Source organism: Oryzias latipes, chromosome 19 (assembly GCF_002234675.1).
Source record: "Oryzias latipes chromosome 19, ASM223467v1".
Taxonomy (NCBI): Eukaryota; Metazoa; Chordata; class Actinopteri; order Beloniformes; family Adrianichthyidae; genus Oryzias; species Oryzias latipes.
In genome coordinates this window covers 22,057,389-22,074,393 of record NC_019877.2, presented here as the reverse complement: position 1 = coordinate 22,074,393, position 17,005 = coordinate 22,057,389, and the positions used below count along the sequence as shown (strand labels likewise).

The 17,005-nt window shown below is 46.3% G+C and overlaps 1 protein-coding gene across 6 annotated transcripts in view; it reads left to right on the top strand.

The window, feature by feature from the left end:
* The window catches only part of LOC101162961 (E3 ubiquitin-protein ligase rnf213-beta), a 43,570-nt gene that overhangs the window by 16,801 nt on the left and 9,764 nt on the right, over window positions 1-17,005 (top strand). For 3 of the 6 annotated variants that reach the window (XM_020712047.2, XM_020712049.2, XM_011488510.3), the window contains exons 26-50: window positions 45-3,791; window positions 3,880-4,016; window positions 6,336-6,434; window positions 6,516-6,628; window positions 6,717-6,830; window positions 7,289-7,341; window positions 7,436-7,592; window positions 7,686-7,821; window positions 8,256-8,444; window positions 8,544-8,677; window positions 8,760-8,935; window positions 9,909-10,115; window positions 10,800-10,987; window positions 11,066-11,186; window positions 12,090-12,193; window positions 12,276-12,455; window positions 13,044-13,189; window positions 13,308-13,407; window positions 13,725-13,836; window positions 14,001-14,184; window positions 14,275-14,462; window positions 14,612-14,734; window positions 15,537-15,638; window positions 16,224-16,466; window positions 16,664-16,745. In XM_020712047.2, the coding sequence (XP_020567706.1) occupies window positions 45-3,791; window positions 3,880-4,016; window positions 6,336-6,434; window positions 6,516-6,628; window positions 6,717-6,830; window positions 7,289-7,341; window positions 7,436-7,592; window positions 7,686-7,821; window positions 8,256-8,444; window positions 8,544-8,677; window positions 8,760-8,935; window positions 9,909-10,115; window positions 10,800-10,987; window positions 11,066-11,186; window positions 12,090-12,193; window positions 12,276-12,455; window positions 13,044-13,189; window positions 13,308-13,407; window positions 13,725-13,836; window positions 14,001-14,184; window positions 14,275-14,462; window positions 14,612-14,734; window positions 15,537-15,638; window positions 16,224-16,466; window positions 16,664-16,745 (7,135 nt within the window). The remainder of the gene's footprint in view (window positions 1-44; window positions 3,792-3,879; window positions 4,017-6,335; window positions 6,435-6,515; window positions 6,629-6,716; window positions 6,831-7,288; window positions 7,342-7,435; window positions 7,593-7,685; window positions 7,822-8,255; window positions 8,445-8,543; window positions 8,678-8,759; window positions 8,936-9,908; window positions 10,116-10,799; window positions 10,988-11,065; window positions 11,187-12,089; window positions 12,194-12,275; window positions 12,456-13,043; window positions 13,190-13,307; window positions 13,408-13,724; window positions 13,837-14,000; window positions 14,185-14,274; window positions 14,463-14,611; window positions 14,735-15,536; window positions 15,639-16,223; window positions 16,467-16,663; window positions 16,746-17,005) is intronic. The other 3 variants (XM_020712046.2, XM_020712050.2, XM_020712048.2) reach the window with 3 other exon arrangements.

Here is a 17,005-nt window from a genome sequence, read left to right as displayed (position 1 = left end):
GTTCTGTTTTGCTGTTTGGTAGTTATTTTTTCTTTTCCTTTTAGGGAAAGCTTCAACTTTTTGACGTTCTGCCCACCATTCATTGTAGACCACCCAGAGAGGTTAGGCAACTTTTGGCAAATCCAAGATCCTTGTCCAAAAAATCCTTTGATCCACTCATGAATGAAGAACAGTTTCGAAGTGAAGGGATTCAACGACCTTATCAGTACCTAAGGCTCTACAACCAAAACCAGCATCTGGATCGGTTCAGCTACAAGGACAGATCTGTTGTTGGGAACCCGAGCGACTGTCTCCATCATTTCCTTTTATACTGCGGCATGGGAGATCCGTCGTGGGGCGAGTTGAAGAACTTCTCCTGGTTCCTCAATGTGCAGCTGAAAGACTGTGAGAACTCAGTCTTTTGTGATCCTGATGTTCTTGCAGACCATCTGCCTAATTTCAAGAGCTTCATTGTAAGCTTCATGATTGTCATGGCTAGAGATTTTGCCTCCCCGTCTCTTAACAACTCGGATGAAAGCCCTGTGCCGGACAGGAACACGGGACGCGCTCAGGATGAAGACCTTCTTACTCGTCTGACGATTCGCAAGCGCTGGGAAGAGGAGCCTCATCCATACATCTTCTTCAACGCAGACCGTTCATCGATGTCTTTTCTTGGTTTTAACATACAGCGATGTCGAAACGCACTAAATGCAGTTGATCCTCGCAGCCTAAAAGTTCTGATCCAGAACGTGATGCCACAGAAACTTTACGAAGGTTTGCTTCGGCAAAAGATTTGTCTGACGGAGAACTTTGATCTTTTGCCGCGGTCAGACAAAATCAAAAGGATTTCTTGTGTTGTTGGTGCAAAGAAAGGCATAACAGACAGGAGCTTTGATCCAGACCCAACATACGAGCTGACTGCTGACAACGTGATGAAAATGTTGGCTATCCACATGAGGTTCCGATGTGGAATTCCAGTTGTCATCATGGGGGAGACGGGATGTGGGAAAACCAGACTGGTCCGGTTCCTTTGTACTCTGCAGAGAGAAGACAAACCAGTGGAGAACATGGTTCTTGTCAAGGTTCACGGCGGAACAAATGCCGAAATGATCTACAGGAAAGTGCGGGAGGCTGAGGCTCTTGCCCTTAAGAACCAGCAAACACATAAGATTGACACCATTTTGTTTTTTGACGAAGCCAACACCACAGATGCCATTTTTGCCATTAAGGAAGTCTTGTGTGACCGAACGGTGCAAGGGGAACCTTTGAAGGCACAAAGCGGCTTGAAAATAATAGCAGCCTGCAACCCTTACAGGCAGCACTCCCCTAAAATGGTGGAACGTTTGGAGCTGGCAGGGTTGGGGTACAGAGTGAGGGCAGAGGACACCAAAGACCGCTTTGGCAAAGTTCCTCTGAGGCAGCTGGTCTACAGAGTGCACCCTCTCCCTTCAAGCTTGGTCTCTTTGGTGTGGGACTTTGGTCAGTTGAGTGATGCAACCGAGCTTTCTTACATCAATCAGATTGTTCAAAAAAAATCAGCCGATCATAGTCTGCCGGATGCGTGCAGGAAGGTTATTTCAGAAGTGCTGGCAGCCTCCCAGAAATACATGAGAAGTCGGAAAGATGAGTGCAGCTTTGTGAGTCTCAGAGATGTGGAGCGGTCAATGAAAGTACTGGTTTGGTTTTACCAGCACAGCAAGGACCTTTTCCACAATTGCGAGCATCTCGGTGACGATTGCAAAGTGCTGAAGTGCTTGATTCTTGCTGTTGGAGTGTGCTACTATCCATCTCTGGTGACAAAAGAAGAGTACCTGGAGGAAATCTGTGTTCACTTTCCTCACCCTCTCAACTCCGCGGCAGCGTTGCAGGCGGATATTTCCTCCTGTCAAGATATCTTCCTTCAGAACATTCAGACCCGAGAAACCATTGCCAAAAACATCGCCCTGACAGAGAATGTGTTCCTCATGGTGGTTTGCATTGAGCTCAGGATTCCGCTGTTCCTGGTTGGCAAACCAGGCAGCTCCAAGTCTCTTGCTAAAACAGTTGTAGCTGACGCCATGCAGGGCCAGAACTCGCACTCGGAACTGTTTCAGAAGCTCAAGCAGGTTCACATGGTTTCCTTTCAGTGCAGCCCTCACTCAAGTCCAGAAGGCATCATTGGGACCTTCAAAAACTGCGCCCGCTTCCAGAAGGACAAAAATATGGAAGAGTACGTGTCAGTGGTGGTTCTCGATGAGATCGGGCTTGCAGAGGATTCTCCTCAGATGCCCCTAAAAACTCTTCATCCTCTCTTGGAGGATGGATGCATTGACAACGACAAGCCAGATCCGCACCTGAAGGTTGGCTTTGTCGGCATTTCCAACTGGGCTCTTGACCCAGCAAAGATGAACAGAGGAATATTTGTGTCCAGATGGGATCCCAGTGAGGAGGAGCTTGTGCTTACCGCCCAAGGAATCTGTTCATCCATCAATCCGATTCTCCTCAAAATCAAACACCTTTTTCCATCTTTGGCAAAAGCCTTCTTGAACATCTGCAGAGAAACTTCCAAAAATCAATTCTTTGGTCTGAGAGATTACTACAGCCTCATCAAAATGCTCTTTACATCAGCTAAAGCCACACAGCAAGAGCCTGATGGACAGCAGCTGGTGGAGGCCATCTTGCGGAACTTCAGCGGACAGCCAAAAGGTTTCGACTCTGTTGCGTTTTTCCAAGAAGTTCTCCAAGATAGTCATGAAATTCCCAGACCCAGCACTCTGGATATGGTGAAAAAGAACCTGGACCATGAGTCCAGCACAGAGAGCAGGTATCTCCTCCTATTGACCACCAACAATGCTGCTCTTCATATCCTTCAGCAGCAAGTCTTTGCAAAAAGTATTTCACCTCCTGAAATCATCTTTGGTTCAGGATTCCCAAAGGACCAGGAATATTCTCAAATATGTCGTAACGTGAACCGCGTGAAAACATGCATGGAGACCGGACGCACCGTCATCCTCCTCAACATGCAGAACCTCTACGAAAGCCTGTACGATGCACTGAACCAGTACTATGTCTACCTCAGTGCGCAGCAGTATGTTGATCTCGGTCTGGGCTCCCACAGAGTCAAATGTCGTGTTCATCCAAACTTCAGACTAGTTGTGGTTGAAGATCAGAAGAAGGTTTATGAGCATTTCCCAGTTCCCCTCATCAACAGGTTGGAAAAACACAGAGTGGATCGGAGTACTGATCTGGAGTTATGGCAGCACAGAGTTCTCGACAAACTGAGAGAGTGGGTGGAGGGGTTCGTAGGTGAGGCCAACCAGGATTTCAAGCCATCTGACACTTTTATTGGCTTCCATGATGATGCGTGTGCTAGCGCCTTGTTGCAGGCATTGGAGGAGACAAAACAAAAAGATGTGACGAGGGAATCGGGACAGCATCAACAGGAAAACATGGGACCATTTCAGTCAGATGAAGAGGAAGAACTGATCGACCGGTTTGTTGATGCATTGGGCACTGAGCAAGAAAAGGAAACAGAGGACAGAAGCAAAGAGGCTGGCAAAAAGATGCTGGAAGATGAAGAGATTATGGAGACAGAGAGTTATGCAGAATCTGCCGAGCTACAGAAAGAAGAGGATGTCCTTGAATTAGCCAAAAGTCTGCTGTTGAACTGTGCTACTCCGGATGCGGTGGTGAGGCTCAAATACTGCGACCTGTCAAACCAGGAAAAGGGCAGACTCCAAAAACTGTACTTCCAGCAGCAGCATCACCACTCCCTTCGAGATTTTCTGGATGAGTCCATGAGCAGATATGACGGCTGTTGCAGGTTTCTGGAGGTGAGGCATAAAATGGAGCTACCGATTCATTATCTCCTCATGCGCCCCACAAACCTGACAGCACTGTGCACCTTGTGGTTGTGCGCAGATTACCACCTTCTCCAGCTTGTTAACCAGGTCAGATGTGAGGGTGATGGCCCGTGCTCTTGGACTGCATCCAGACAGATTCATGCTGCTGTCCCTCCACCAGTTTGACACCGAGGTCTCCTTCTGCAACAAAATACGGTATGAACTCGACCTCTGTCCTAATCCTGTTTGATTGGAAATAGTTAAACATAAACATCAAACTATAAAGTGCTTGTCATTTTTTATGAAACCATGTTTTTATTTTTTTTAAGTTTGGTGTGACCACATCTAGTAAGTGTCTTATAAAATATATAATGATATAGTTTATAGTGTAGTGGTGTTCGCTGTTAATCTGCTTGGCTTTGTAATCAGTGGTTAGAGACTTATCCTGTAGTGTAGAAATACATTCTTCTGTCTTAAATGATCTATTGAAGTAACAGGAAAGCTGATTATTTACCGTATTTTCCGGACTATAAGTCACTCCGGAGTATAAGTCGCACCAGCCCAAAAATGCATTATAAAGTAGAAAAAAACACAGATAAGTCGCACTGGACTATAAGTCGCATTTTGACAGGAAATTTATTTGACAAAATCTGAGACCAAGAACTAATAACTTTCACAACCTCATATGACACAATCATAGCAGAATGTTTATCTCATAATTTCACAGTAATTCTTTCTCATACTTATTTATTTATTCCTTTCATGAAGCATCATTGGCCAACTAATACTCTGTTTTCATCCTGTATTTGTAGAAACAGTTGTCATTTTTATTGCATTTCTGAATCTATGAAATCATTGAAAATAGAATATTATGTTGTTAACCTTCAAGATCTTACTGTAAAAAAGTTTGCTGATTCTCTGAGTCACTTAACATACTCTTAACACTTAACATACCTCATACATCAAATTGACCCAGGAACATCATCTCTGTTCCTCACAAATGAACATAACAGGAGGGTTGACAATGTATTTATTTCAATTTATTTCTAATATAAGTCTCTGCGGAGTATAAGTCGCACCACCTGCCAAACTATGAAAAAAAAGGGCGACTTATAGTCCGGAAAATACAGTATTTATGAATTACATATTGAAGAACACAAGCCTTAACAGAAGCTTATGTTCTCTGTTCTGTGACTACTACAGTGTAGAACAGTCAGTATTTAGCCACTGAAAACTTCTCTATATTAAAATGTACTTTACCCCCCGTATTCATGGAGGTTAGAGACCAGAGACATCCACAAATAGGCAGAATCCATGAATGCAGTGAACTCCAACAGCCGAAGAATTTCCGTCACCGATCCTTCCCCAAAAACCCTTCTGAAACATTTCTGATGCTTTGTAATACATTTACTAAAGAAAATTAGAATATTGAGTCAGATCTGGGTCAGCTGATGCCATTTCTCTGTGCAGGAGCACAAACTTCGGTAATAGCGATTCAGGAACCGCTGAAACCTGCCGTGACATATTATTTAGCAGCCGGCAAGGAAGCTGACAGGCCGGCGTGCTCTTCATCTCCACTCCCCTCCTCAAAAATTCGCGCGGCACATCCCCTGGATGCAAAAATCTTAAACAAGTGTCTTGAGTTGTCTGAGCTTTTGTGATGAACCGGAGGAGTCACATGACTGGAAAAAATGTGAATACGTGAAACCACGAATACTAAAATGCGAAAAAGTGCTGGAACAATGTAAATACGTGATGGCATTGTCATGGGACTGTTCGATGTTGATCCATGCCTTCTTATAGTAATGGTTCTGGTAATAAAGACGCAGCAAAAATGTCCCAAATGGTGTTAGTTTTTAGTTTTGATGGATGGATGGATGGATGGATGGATGGATGGATGGATGGATGGATGGATGGATGAATGGTCAGATGGTTGGATTGCCGGAAGTATTGATGGTTGGATGGATGGTTGGATGGATGGATGGCCGGAAGGATGGATGGATGGATGGATGGATGGATGGATGGATGGTTGGATGGAACGATGGCCGGATTGTTGGATGGATGGATGGCCGGATTGTTGGATGGATGGTTGGATGGATGGATGGCCGGAATGATGGTTGGATTGATGGTCGGATGGTTGGATGGATGGTTGGATGGAACGATGGCCGGATGGTTGGATGGATGGTTGGATGGAACGATGGCCGGATGGTTGGATGGATGGTTGGATGGATGGATGGCCGGAAGGATGGATGGATGGTTGGTTGGATGGAAAGATGGCCGGATGGTTGGATGGATGGATGGCCGGAATGATGGTTGGATTGATGGTCGGATGGTTGGATGGATGGTTGGATGGAACGATGGCCGGATGGTTGGATGGATGGTTGGATGGAACGATGGCCGGATGGTTGGATGGATGGTTGGATGGATGGATGGCCGGAAGGATGGATGGATGGTTGGATGGATGGCCGGAAGGATGGATGGATGGATGGATGGATGGCAGATCAAATTGCGGTTGATATGGTTTCTCTCTCTCAGGAGCTTCTTGCATCATGCTGGTCGCTCTCTTCACCTCCTCTTCATCCAGATGGACCTTGAAGAATCCCAGTGCAGCGATGAGCTCATTGCATCTGCAAAGTGGGTCACAAAGTCACCCCACAACATTTTTGTTCATTCCAAGGCTTCAGACAGAGACGGCGTGTGGTTATCCATCAACAGGTACTGTACCATGAATTACGTGACGTCACTGGAGGACGGGGTCTGCTGGGTGATTTTCATCATCAAGGTTTCAAGGATCTCCAGTCAGTCAGAGTACATCGGTTTCCAAGGAGGCAAGGAACAATGCAGTTCCATCATCGTTTTGAGAGCTGCCGTTGGTCTGACCTACAAAGGACATAAACTCTGTTTTTTCCTTGCAAGGTGTCTGGAATTCAGTGCACATCGATGACCTGAGGGATCCGGAAGACATGAGTCTGAACCTGTTGGACTTCTGTGGAACTCGCATTAGCAGCCTGCTCAAGCGTGCACTGCCAGGTAAAAGCTGTGCATGTTCAACACCCACCGCAGTCCTGATGTTCTTTGAACTCTTCTTCTAAATGGTCTGAACAGTCATTGGCGTTCTAGTGTGAAGAACATGAAGGATGTAGACTAGATCGTGACTCGAATGACCACCAACCAAAGTTGCAGCTCACCAGCCGGCACCTGCTTTAAGTTACTGCTCTTTTCAAAAATAGCAGTAAATAAATACATTTAAATGCAGTAATTACAAAACGTAGTAACCCTAAGAGCTAGGTAGGCGTTAGGCAGCTGACAGTGTGCTTTTTGTTACCAAACCATTCCGTTTGACTTTTCTTTGTATTGGAATGGGGTTAAAGTCTTTTTCTCAACCAAACCTTTATGAAGCTACTTCTTTAGGTTTAGGCTTTGAGTCTGTCCTCGTTGTACTTTCTGTATTTTTGTGCCAAATAAAGTGGCTTCTGGGTTTTACGCAGAAAATCAAAGTGAAGCCAAAGAAACAAGAAGAGGCTCTAACGAGCTCAGAAGTGTAAGTGAATGCGCCAAGTCTTAAACGTAAAACCAGCTTTAGTCAATGAAACCTTCATGAATCTCCGTTTTTCTTTGCTCTGGATTGATCACAGACGGACACGGCGCACCTTCACCCCCTGTCCTTGGTGAGGTCATGCGTCCAGAAAGCTGTGAGTTTGCTGCGGGACCCAGACGGCAGGCCGTCGAGAAGCATGCAGAGGATGCACATCCTTCTGGGTCTGTTGAAGTCCGATCAGGAAGACGTAGGAGGTAAACATCCAAAGCTCTTGCTGTATGGCTGATGAAAGCCGCCTGAAAGCGTTTTATAGAGCTGTCGCGTGAAAACTGGGGTTTGTGTTGCAGCTCGCTTCCAAAGTGCGCTGTTGGACAGGCTGGCCGAGGCTTTGGAGCAGAGGGAGGAGCTGATGAGGGCTCCTAAGGAGTGGGTGAACATGGAGGCCAAAAAACGGCAAGCCCTGCAGGAGGGGGGGACCCTCAGGTAGAAATCCACCTGAAAATACGTTCCAGAAAAGGACTTTACTGTTGTTGTTCCATAAGCCGTTTCTCTGAAAGTCTTGCCAAGAGTTTATATTTTAACATTAACGACACCAAGACGTCTTAAAAAAACAAAGCAAGGTTTTTTCTTCAGCTTCTTACATGTGCAGACTCATTTTTATTCTGATTTTTAGGCCCTTAATAAAAACACTCAAAGATGATTTCACTTTATCTTTATTTTTTGTATCAGCTGTTTTTAATAGAACTATGGTAACATTTCCCTTTTGTTAGATCAATAAAGTTTCATTCTATCTTGAATAAAACCTGTGCAGGGTGTTTCAGTGCAGGTTTTTCGGGAGTTCTAACTGGAAGGAGTTTGGCCTTCGGTGCTTTCTGAGGATCAAACTGACCTGAGCGTCCTTTGTGTTTGTGAGGCAGACACACTCTGTGGCGGTGCCTGCAGTCCTCGGTCATGCCACTCCTGGCCGGCATGCTGGAGGTCATGGATCGATACTCCAACCTGGAGCTGCTCTCCACCCGCAGGCTCAGCGGCGGCCTGCTCCGCCTGTGGGTGGACATCCTGGCCGATTCCCAAATTCTCCACCATTCACCTCTTAAAAGCTCAAGGTAACGACAGGTTTAAACAGAGTTCTATGTGACCCACTCTGAAGCCTCACAGGACATCCCAACAGTTCAGAGTCACTATGTTGTTGATTCAACCTTCAGTGAGTCAGACCAGGAGGTGTTGGTGCAACACTACTTCATGTTGGATGGTGAAGAACTGCCATGTTTGGCCCCCTTTAGCTGGCTCATCAGACTGCACCTTGAAAGCTTGTGGGAAGAATCAGAATTTATGCCGGGTTAGTCTGATCTGTCCTGAAAACCCCCAGATGTGGAAGCGTGTTGTTGTTGTTGTCGTCTCATCTCTGCCTCTTTCAACAGTAACACAAAAAGGTTGCACAGAGCGGATTGTGCAGCTGGTGAGCGCCTTCCACAGCAGCCGGCTGGGCGTTCTCCTGCAGGAGCTCTCAGAGGCGGAGAGGCAGGAGCACGCCCTCCTCTACCTGCAGGACTTCCTGCTGCTGTCCCTGAAGATAAAGTCAAAAGACGAGCTGAAGGTACGCACGTTCAGCGCACAGCAGCTACCGGACGAGGTCTAGGGGGAAAAAACGACTGCTTTATTTCCAAATGGAGCTCAATCATTGGTCAACATGTGTTCCCCACCTCCCCAGGTGTATTAGCAGGAAGCAAACATTTCTATTTACAGGGCATAATGTGAAGTGGGAGTCCTCCTCAGAACTGGGGGGGGGGCTCTGTGATCTTCTCAGAAGGCGAATAGGGTTCATTCTCCTTCCTCATTCTCACCTTCAAGGACTGATTGTTTGGAGATCGTGTCACACAGCTGCTGCGTACATTTTGCACATTTTCCACGTATGAAATTTGTGATAAAGGCGTGATCTACGTCATTCATACGTGTTTCTTGTGTTCGTCGTTGTGCTCAGACGTCCTTTGAGGGTTTCAGCCTACGAGTCTTTACGTGAATTCAGTTTTGAGCTGTTCAGACTTCTTGGTCGGATGAGAATCACCTCCATTTACACGTATTTTAGTAGTTTATACACGATTATTACGTAAATCTTACACAACTGTGTGTGATTTTTGTGACATGCCTACACAAATGTGTGTCTTTCCGTGACCGTTCTACGTTTATCTAACAGACTTTTCATGCATGAACCACTGATGCATAACTTTTTTATCCTGTATACGGCGCACTTAACACGTTGAAATGACGTAATTGATGCATGAATCACTAATGAATTACATATAAACAGCACAATGATCACACGGTTCATGTTCTACGTTGGTTTACGTGTTCTTTGCGTGGTTTATTCGTACTTCTTCCATGGTTTTATCGTGGTTCATTCCTGATCCATCTGTGAAAATGTCACGTAAAGAACCACAACTTTTCTCCCTTTGTCCACATATGTTCACGTATGACTAATGTTCATCTGTGCAGTATGCACTAAATATATGTAGCAGCTGTGACACGGCCTTGACCATTAAAGCAGCAGGGATCTCCGGCGCCATCCGCAGGTGTTCACCAAAGCCGTTCAGGGGCTGGTTTTCGAGCTCCAGGCCTCCATGGGAGTCCCTGCTGAGCTCTCTCCTCCCTGGATCACAGCAGCTGCAAAGGTCTGCGCAGCCAGAGTCGACACGCTCAGCCACCTCTTCCTGCTGCAGCCGCACCTCGCTGCTGACGTTCTTCAGCAGTGCTGGAAGAGGACGCCATCGCAGGAGGTGGTAAGAAAAGACTGTTTTTGTTTCATCATCCCTGTCAGGAATCCATCCAGCCATCTTCTGAACCCACGGGGGTGCTGGAGCACTACCCAGCAGCCTTTGGGCAAAGGCGAGGTTCACCCTGAGCTGCTCTCCAGTCCATCGCAGGGCCTGCCAGTAATCTAAAGCCTCGTTTGCACTGAGCTGCATTTCCATCATAAAATGGACCCATTGAGCCGAACGACCATTTTTGGGCCCTCGTTGGTTTAAGGTCCAAAGAAAAATGGACGGCACCGGTTATGGTGGAGCTCCTGTTGTGACACGATGAAGGTCGTTACAACAGTAGAAAGACTCAAACCAGCGCCAACGGTTTCGGCTGCTTTCCTCCTCGCCGCCAGCAATCTTCTCTCAAATAACATGAAATGATTTGTGTGGAAGAAGAACCAAAAGTCAAGAAAAAAAAAAGAGCTGCTGGATGACCGCCATTGTTGTTAGCTTGTGCTGTAGTTGCTCTACTGTGATGGAAACTTCACTGCACATGCGCCGTGACGGTCCCACTCTGAAATGCCTGGACCATTCTGACCCGACCGCTCAGTGGAAACCAGGCATAGGTCCCCAAATCTTTGCTGCACATTTGGGGTTTTAACCTGTGATGCAGCTTTAAGGTTTTCAGGAATCTGACGCCGGTCGCTTGTTGTGTTTTGGCAGCTGGAGGATATTTTGGCTCTTGGCATCTGTGTTGAAGAAAGCAAACTTCTGCTGGTGGATTCCCTTCACCAGTGTGAGTCCTTTGTGAGCAGAGTCCAGCTGCTGCAGCCGTGTCTGGACCGAGCTTTGGGTCAGAACTACGCCGAGCTCTGTAGTGCTGCCCATCTGCAGCATCTGGGCTCTATCAGGTCAGTCTGCAGATGCAGAACATCCTCAGGTGTCCGTCCGTCCGTCTGTCCGCATTTATGCTGTCTGCCCCCCCCCAGGTCTCTGTGGCACTGGATGCTGATTGTTGCGTCGTTCATCCAGCACGTCATCTTCAAGATTGAAGAAGAAGACTCCAGATTGATGGAAGTGGCTATAAAACACTGCAACCTCCACCTCAACGTATGTAGAAACTCTGCTGCAAGAGCAGACATGACTTACAGACTTCCTGTTCTTCACTGAAGCTGCACGGGGGTCCAGTGGTCAGCGGTCTTGCCTCACAAGGCCCCAGTTCAAGTCCCGACTGGGGGACCTGAACCACATTTACCTTTCTGTGTGGAGTTTGCATGGTCTCCCCGTGCATTTGTGGGTTTTCTCCGGCTTCCTCCGACCGTCCAAAAACATGCTTCAGAGGTTCATTGGTTTCTCTAAATCGTCCATAGGTGTGAATGTGAGAGTGCATGGATGTGTGATTGTGGCTCTGCGACAGACGGTCCAGGATGTCCCTGCCCATGAGTGGTGGGGATAGGCTCCAGCAGGTCCGTGACCCCGAAAGGGGTTTAGAAGATGAATGAATCTGCATCAGCCTGACTGTTTCAGCAGCTTCATATTTTTACACAACTTTAGTCAAAAGTCAAAGTAAACTTTATTGTCAATCTCTATAATGTTTTCACATACATAGAAATTGAAATTCCGTTTCTCTTCAAACTTCAGTCTAAACGTGGAATCTAACTTCAAATTACAGAATAAAATAGAATAAGATGAACAAATAAGGTGACTATAAAAAGAGAAAAATAAAATGACTGTAAAAATGAGAAAAATATAAAATATTTATATATATATTTATATTTTATATTTCTAATTTAGACCCTTTTCTTTTTTGTGGCTAATTTCTTAGAATTATTTCTATTTCTGTTGGTAAAAGTTCATAATTTATTCCAAAATATAAAGATTGTCTTTTACTGAAAAGGTGATTTTTTTTTAGGCGTATCAGTGCTAAAAATGTTCCTGTCAGTTTGTCCCTATTAAAGGTTTGTGATTCTAGCAGTGGTAAAATTTGTGAGAAGTATTTTGGTTTTCCTCCAGCAGCTGATGCAGGACTCGTCGGATGTGGGGAGTGTGGACACGCTGTCGCAGCTGATCCGCATCCTCAACTCTTTTCATGACGAGTGCATCAGCCGGAGCCTCAGGTGGGACCTCCTGCACACGACGCCTCGCATGTGAGATGCTTTTTCAAATGCTCTTCCACACAAGCCTCTGTTTCCTCTCAAGGTTCGGCATTTCCTGCCCCGTTTGCCTGCTGGAGCTCAGCGAGCCGTCGCTTTTGCCCTGCCAGCATGTCGTCTGCCTGCCCTGTCTGCAGCGCTGCATCCAGCAGCACCGGCGGTCCTGCCCCAAGTGCAGAAAGGAGCTGCAGAATGACTTCACGCCAACTGTCTCCCACACAGTCAAGTACGTTGCAGATATCTGTTTAGTTATCCACTTTTTCTGAGAGTTTTTGAGTCTCATGATAAATTCTGGAAAACCTTAAAGTTGGCTTTTTGAAGTGTTGATTGAGTATTTGTACTGTACTGTACAACATCCATCGCCATTCTACTAAACAGAATATAAATACCACTAAGCAGATTTCAAACTGTCCTGAGAGGAAAGCTGTTTTTTTGCCTTTAATCAGCCCTCAAACCAGCCGGTACTTCCTCGTTTTGAAAGGATGCTTCCCATACGTCACTACCAAAGCCGAGTCCCCGATTGGTCAAAGTTCAACTGGTTTAACTTTCAGCACGCGTTCAGTAGCAGCACGTTTTGTCCGTAGAAACTCAAAACAGACGCAAAACCGTGTGACTGCAGGGGTTTAGAGCGCAGGGGCCCAAAAAGCGCATATATGTGATTTTACTTCGACTTTTCTTTGGAAGTTGTTGCTTGAGGCTTGAGGTTGGCGAGGCCGGCGTAAACGTGGCGTGACGCTGAAGCTTGAAGATGTCAGAAGCGGAGTGAGTCCAGCTGCGCTGCCGCAGCCTCTGATCACCAAATGTTTGCTTTCAGGGCGGCTCTGCAGCAGCAGGCGGCCATCAGGGGCCGCTGCAACGCCTTCTTCCTGGAGGTGGTGTCCAGCTTCTGGCTGTCAGAGGGCCAAAGGCCTGCAGAGGGCGTGGTGGAGCTGCTCTTCTCTTTGCTGGTCTCTGCCAATGGTTGGCCTTATTTTCTGCTCCCTTTCCCTACCTATCATGTGTGAAGGATTGTCTGTTTGAATGTAGAGAAAGGGACAGATTCAGTAGATTTTTCACCACCCGTCTTGTTGTGATGCAGGAGACGTGTACCGTACCAGAAAGCTGACTCCCTTCCTGGAGTGTGTGGATAACAGCCCGGTGGTCCGATCTGTGCTGCCTAAGCTGCTGCTGCAGTACAGGTGAGGAGGAGCGTCGGCATTTAGGAGCATCCATGCCCCGTAGATGCTGTCAGAGACGTCCCCGACAGCATCTACGGAGCATCTAGGTGTGTCAGGGGTGTCCCTGACACCTATGCTGGCATCTATGCTCCGTGAAAAGTCTCTGTAAATGTCAAAGTCAAAGAACGTCACAGAAACATTTGGGATCGTGTTTTTTTTCACATGTGGGTTTGTAAAGTTCCTTCCCAACAGATGTCTAAGGAGTGTACAAATGAAAAAGGACGGACCTGGAGCTGTAAACCACAAACATTGCCTTACGTTTTTTTTACATTTGTAAGTTTTGAGGAGGTGAAGACCCACATTCAGACCTTCCTAAAGGACCTGGAGGAGAATCTTCTAGATGCAGAGGACCGCACTGAACTTTACCTGCTGTTTGTCAACTGCTTCCAGGTGAAAAACTCCCAACCTCTTCTTCTTTGTTGATGTTTTACATTTAAAAACTAGTTTTTAGAATGATCTCATTCTGTAAAGTTTCCTTCCCGTCTCGACTGTTGCTGTTGATTTATTTCTAGACCAATTTCTCCTTGGTTCCCAAAAAAACCTTTTTCCTCCAGGACTCTCTGTTGTGTTCAAACATGAATGGAGGACCGTCTGCAGACGTCAGCTTCCTGGGCAGATTCACCAGGAAGCAAACTTCAGCCAGAGAAGAGGATCCTGCAGAGTTCCTGCTCAACATCGCAAAGCTGAGAATTTGCCTGAGTGCTGCAGCGCGGCAGCTGCAGGGAGCCACAGGTCAAGGTGTGTCTGACGTTTCACTGCTGCTGTGTCAGAGCTGAACGTCCGCTGGCGTCCGTTGACAGTTTGGGCTTTGGTATTGTGTGTGAGCAGATGCGGACGCGGAGGACGGCGTGCTCCTGCAGCAGGTGAGGGCTGTGTGCGAGTATGGAGGCAACGACTGGGTCAGGATCTACCTGCTGCGAGCGCTTCACAGGCTCTCCAGCATGGACCTCATCCTGTCCCTGATGAACAGCTCGGTTCACCGCTGGATCTTCCCCGCAGATCTGCTGCGAATGCAGGTACATCTATCGAAAGTGGCGTTCAAGAGCAGGGAACGCTGCTGTGTCTTTTTGAAAGATGAAGCGTGTGCATCTCTCAGAACCAAAGTGTTGCTCCATTTACTGGAGTTTGTGACTCTGAAAGGCTGATTTTACGTTTTCATCCAAAGAGGATGAGTCCAACAGATGTGGATCCCTTCCTGTGCTGCGGGACGCTCTACAGAGACGTTAAAGAAGCTTTGGTGCAGGCTGTCCTCCAGAACCGCTCGGACACACTTGTGGCCCAGCTGCAGGTAAACCCCGGTGACGGCAAAGATGTTTCCTAAAGAAAAGGGCTTCGATAGGACGTTTCTCCTGATGAAGGTCAGGGGGAGGGAATGATGACTGAACAGCGACGCTGCTAAACGTGAAAGTGAAAACAGAGACGTTTTGTTTTCTCCCTAAAGACCTGCTGCAGGCCGACGCAGTGGTTAGAGCTCTCACCTCACAGTGAGAAGGTGCTGGTTCAAATCCCAACCGGGTTCCTTTTGGTGTGCATGTGTGTGTGTGTGTGTGGCCCTGCCACAGGCTGGTCACCTGTCCAGGTAAACGCCGCCTTTGCCCAGCAGCATCGTGACCCTGAATGGGATTCAGCGGCTTCCGAGGACGGATGGATGACTGACTCGGCTCTTTTTTCTTTTTTACTGATAGTTCTCGTGCATCTAAAGTCAAAAAGGATGTTTCTTTGTTTTTATTCATATTTATTTACAAAAAAGTTCAGTTTTAAAAGTTTTAAAGTATGAAAAGTTTAGTTTTAGTGTGTTCCCTAAATATTTATCCTGTACAGCCGGCGAGCTGAAGTGGCGGAGAGACTTTTTCAATCTTTCCTTAATTGTCAGAGAAACATTTTAGGACTCTTTTACACACACATGTAAATATACTGCAATGTACACTCTCCTACACACTGCCTCATATTACACAATATAGCCTAAAAGCAAAACCTGAGCCTCTAAGCAGACAAAATAAGCATACATCAGGGGTTTATGTAAGTACACCCATGCTGTGTCACATAATGTAGCTCCTGTACAAACATGAATGTTTGTCTTGTTTCTCCAGAAGCTGAGAAGCTCTCAGGTCGGCCTTGTGGTTCTGGCATTGTACCGATGCGTCACCTGCCGCTACAGATCACCGGAGTCCAGTCTATGGCCCTCCTCTCAGGTATATGAAGGGTTGGTTTGACCTTCTGTCGTTGTGAAAAAGGACTTGTAGGGATGTGGGGAGTATTTCAGTGCATGGAAGCACCGAATCCTCAACCATGCATTTATTTACATCACAGAGCAAGTGACACATTAGAATATTTCTGTTGGACCTGTTTTAGTTTAACCCTTGTGCTATCTTAGATGACCCCACCCTTACATTGACGTGTTCTTCCTACCATGACAAAGGTGGATAAAGGTGGAAAGATTTCATGTAATCCATGGACACCAGTGAAGATCACAAATCATTGAAGAAAAAAGGTTCAGAGCACTGTCTAGTGGGTCTAGATGACCCACCTCCCAATGTTAAAGTTCCTAGGATAGCACAAGGGTTAAAGAAATCTGTCCAGGAGGATTGTGCTTATCCACATTTCTTCCATCTTTTTTTGCCATTTTGCATAAAAACTCTTATTAAAGTTCCGATCTGAAAATAAAACTTTGATATTTCACTATATAAAGTTCAGTGAATAAATTGATTACAAGGCCCATGAAGGACAATTTAAAAAACATTCCGTCTTTTCTATCCTTGTCCCGCTCTGACTGACAGGAAAAGGAAAAACTGGAAGTCCTTCTCAGAAACCTCTTGTCGAGGGACTTGGTGGACTTCTGCTCGTCTCTTCTGTCCAATCAGATTGGCGGTCCGTCCTCCCATCTCCGCGTCAGTTTGAATCTCCCCCCACAGAGACAAACGGTCCTGGAGCTGCTGGTCCACCTGGGCTCCGTGCTCCTCTGTGGAAACCCTCTGCTCCTTCCTCTGAACGAGATCGCTTTCCAGCCGGCAAACGCCACCGTGAGTCACCGTCCACTCGTTTGTTCTTCTGAACGACCTCAGAACACGATGCAAGCATCAGCTGCTGGCACGAAGTCTGCAAACTGCGGCTCATCTCAGCTTTGAAACTGAAAGTCTTAAGTGTGATGGAGAGGCGTTCACATTCTCTCCACCCGTCCTCGTGTTACTCAGTAACTTCAAACCTTTTTTCCTCCAAGAATTATTTTCTGCCAACCATGCCGGACGATCATTCCAGTGAAGCCCGACAGTGGCTGCAGAGAGAGCGACTGCACACATACAGTACGTCTTCCTCCTCCTCCATTTAAAAATAACATCACCATTTCAAACTCTCACTTAATCCAGTTTCTACGGTGGCCTGGAAGTGCAGATCACTCTACGCAAAAACAATGTAAAGATCATAACAACAATTTCAAAAGCAAAACAGACAAACATTACATTTTAGAAGAACTTTCCAGAAACCAAAACCCAATTTAAAAAACAAAAACACTGTTCAAACAACAAACGTAATTTCTGGAAATCAAAATGAAATATGGAAAAAC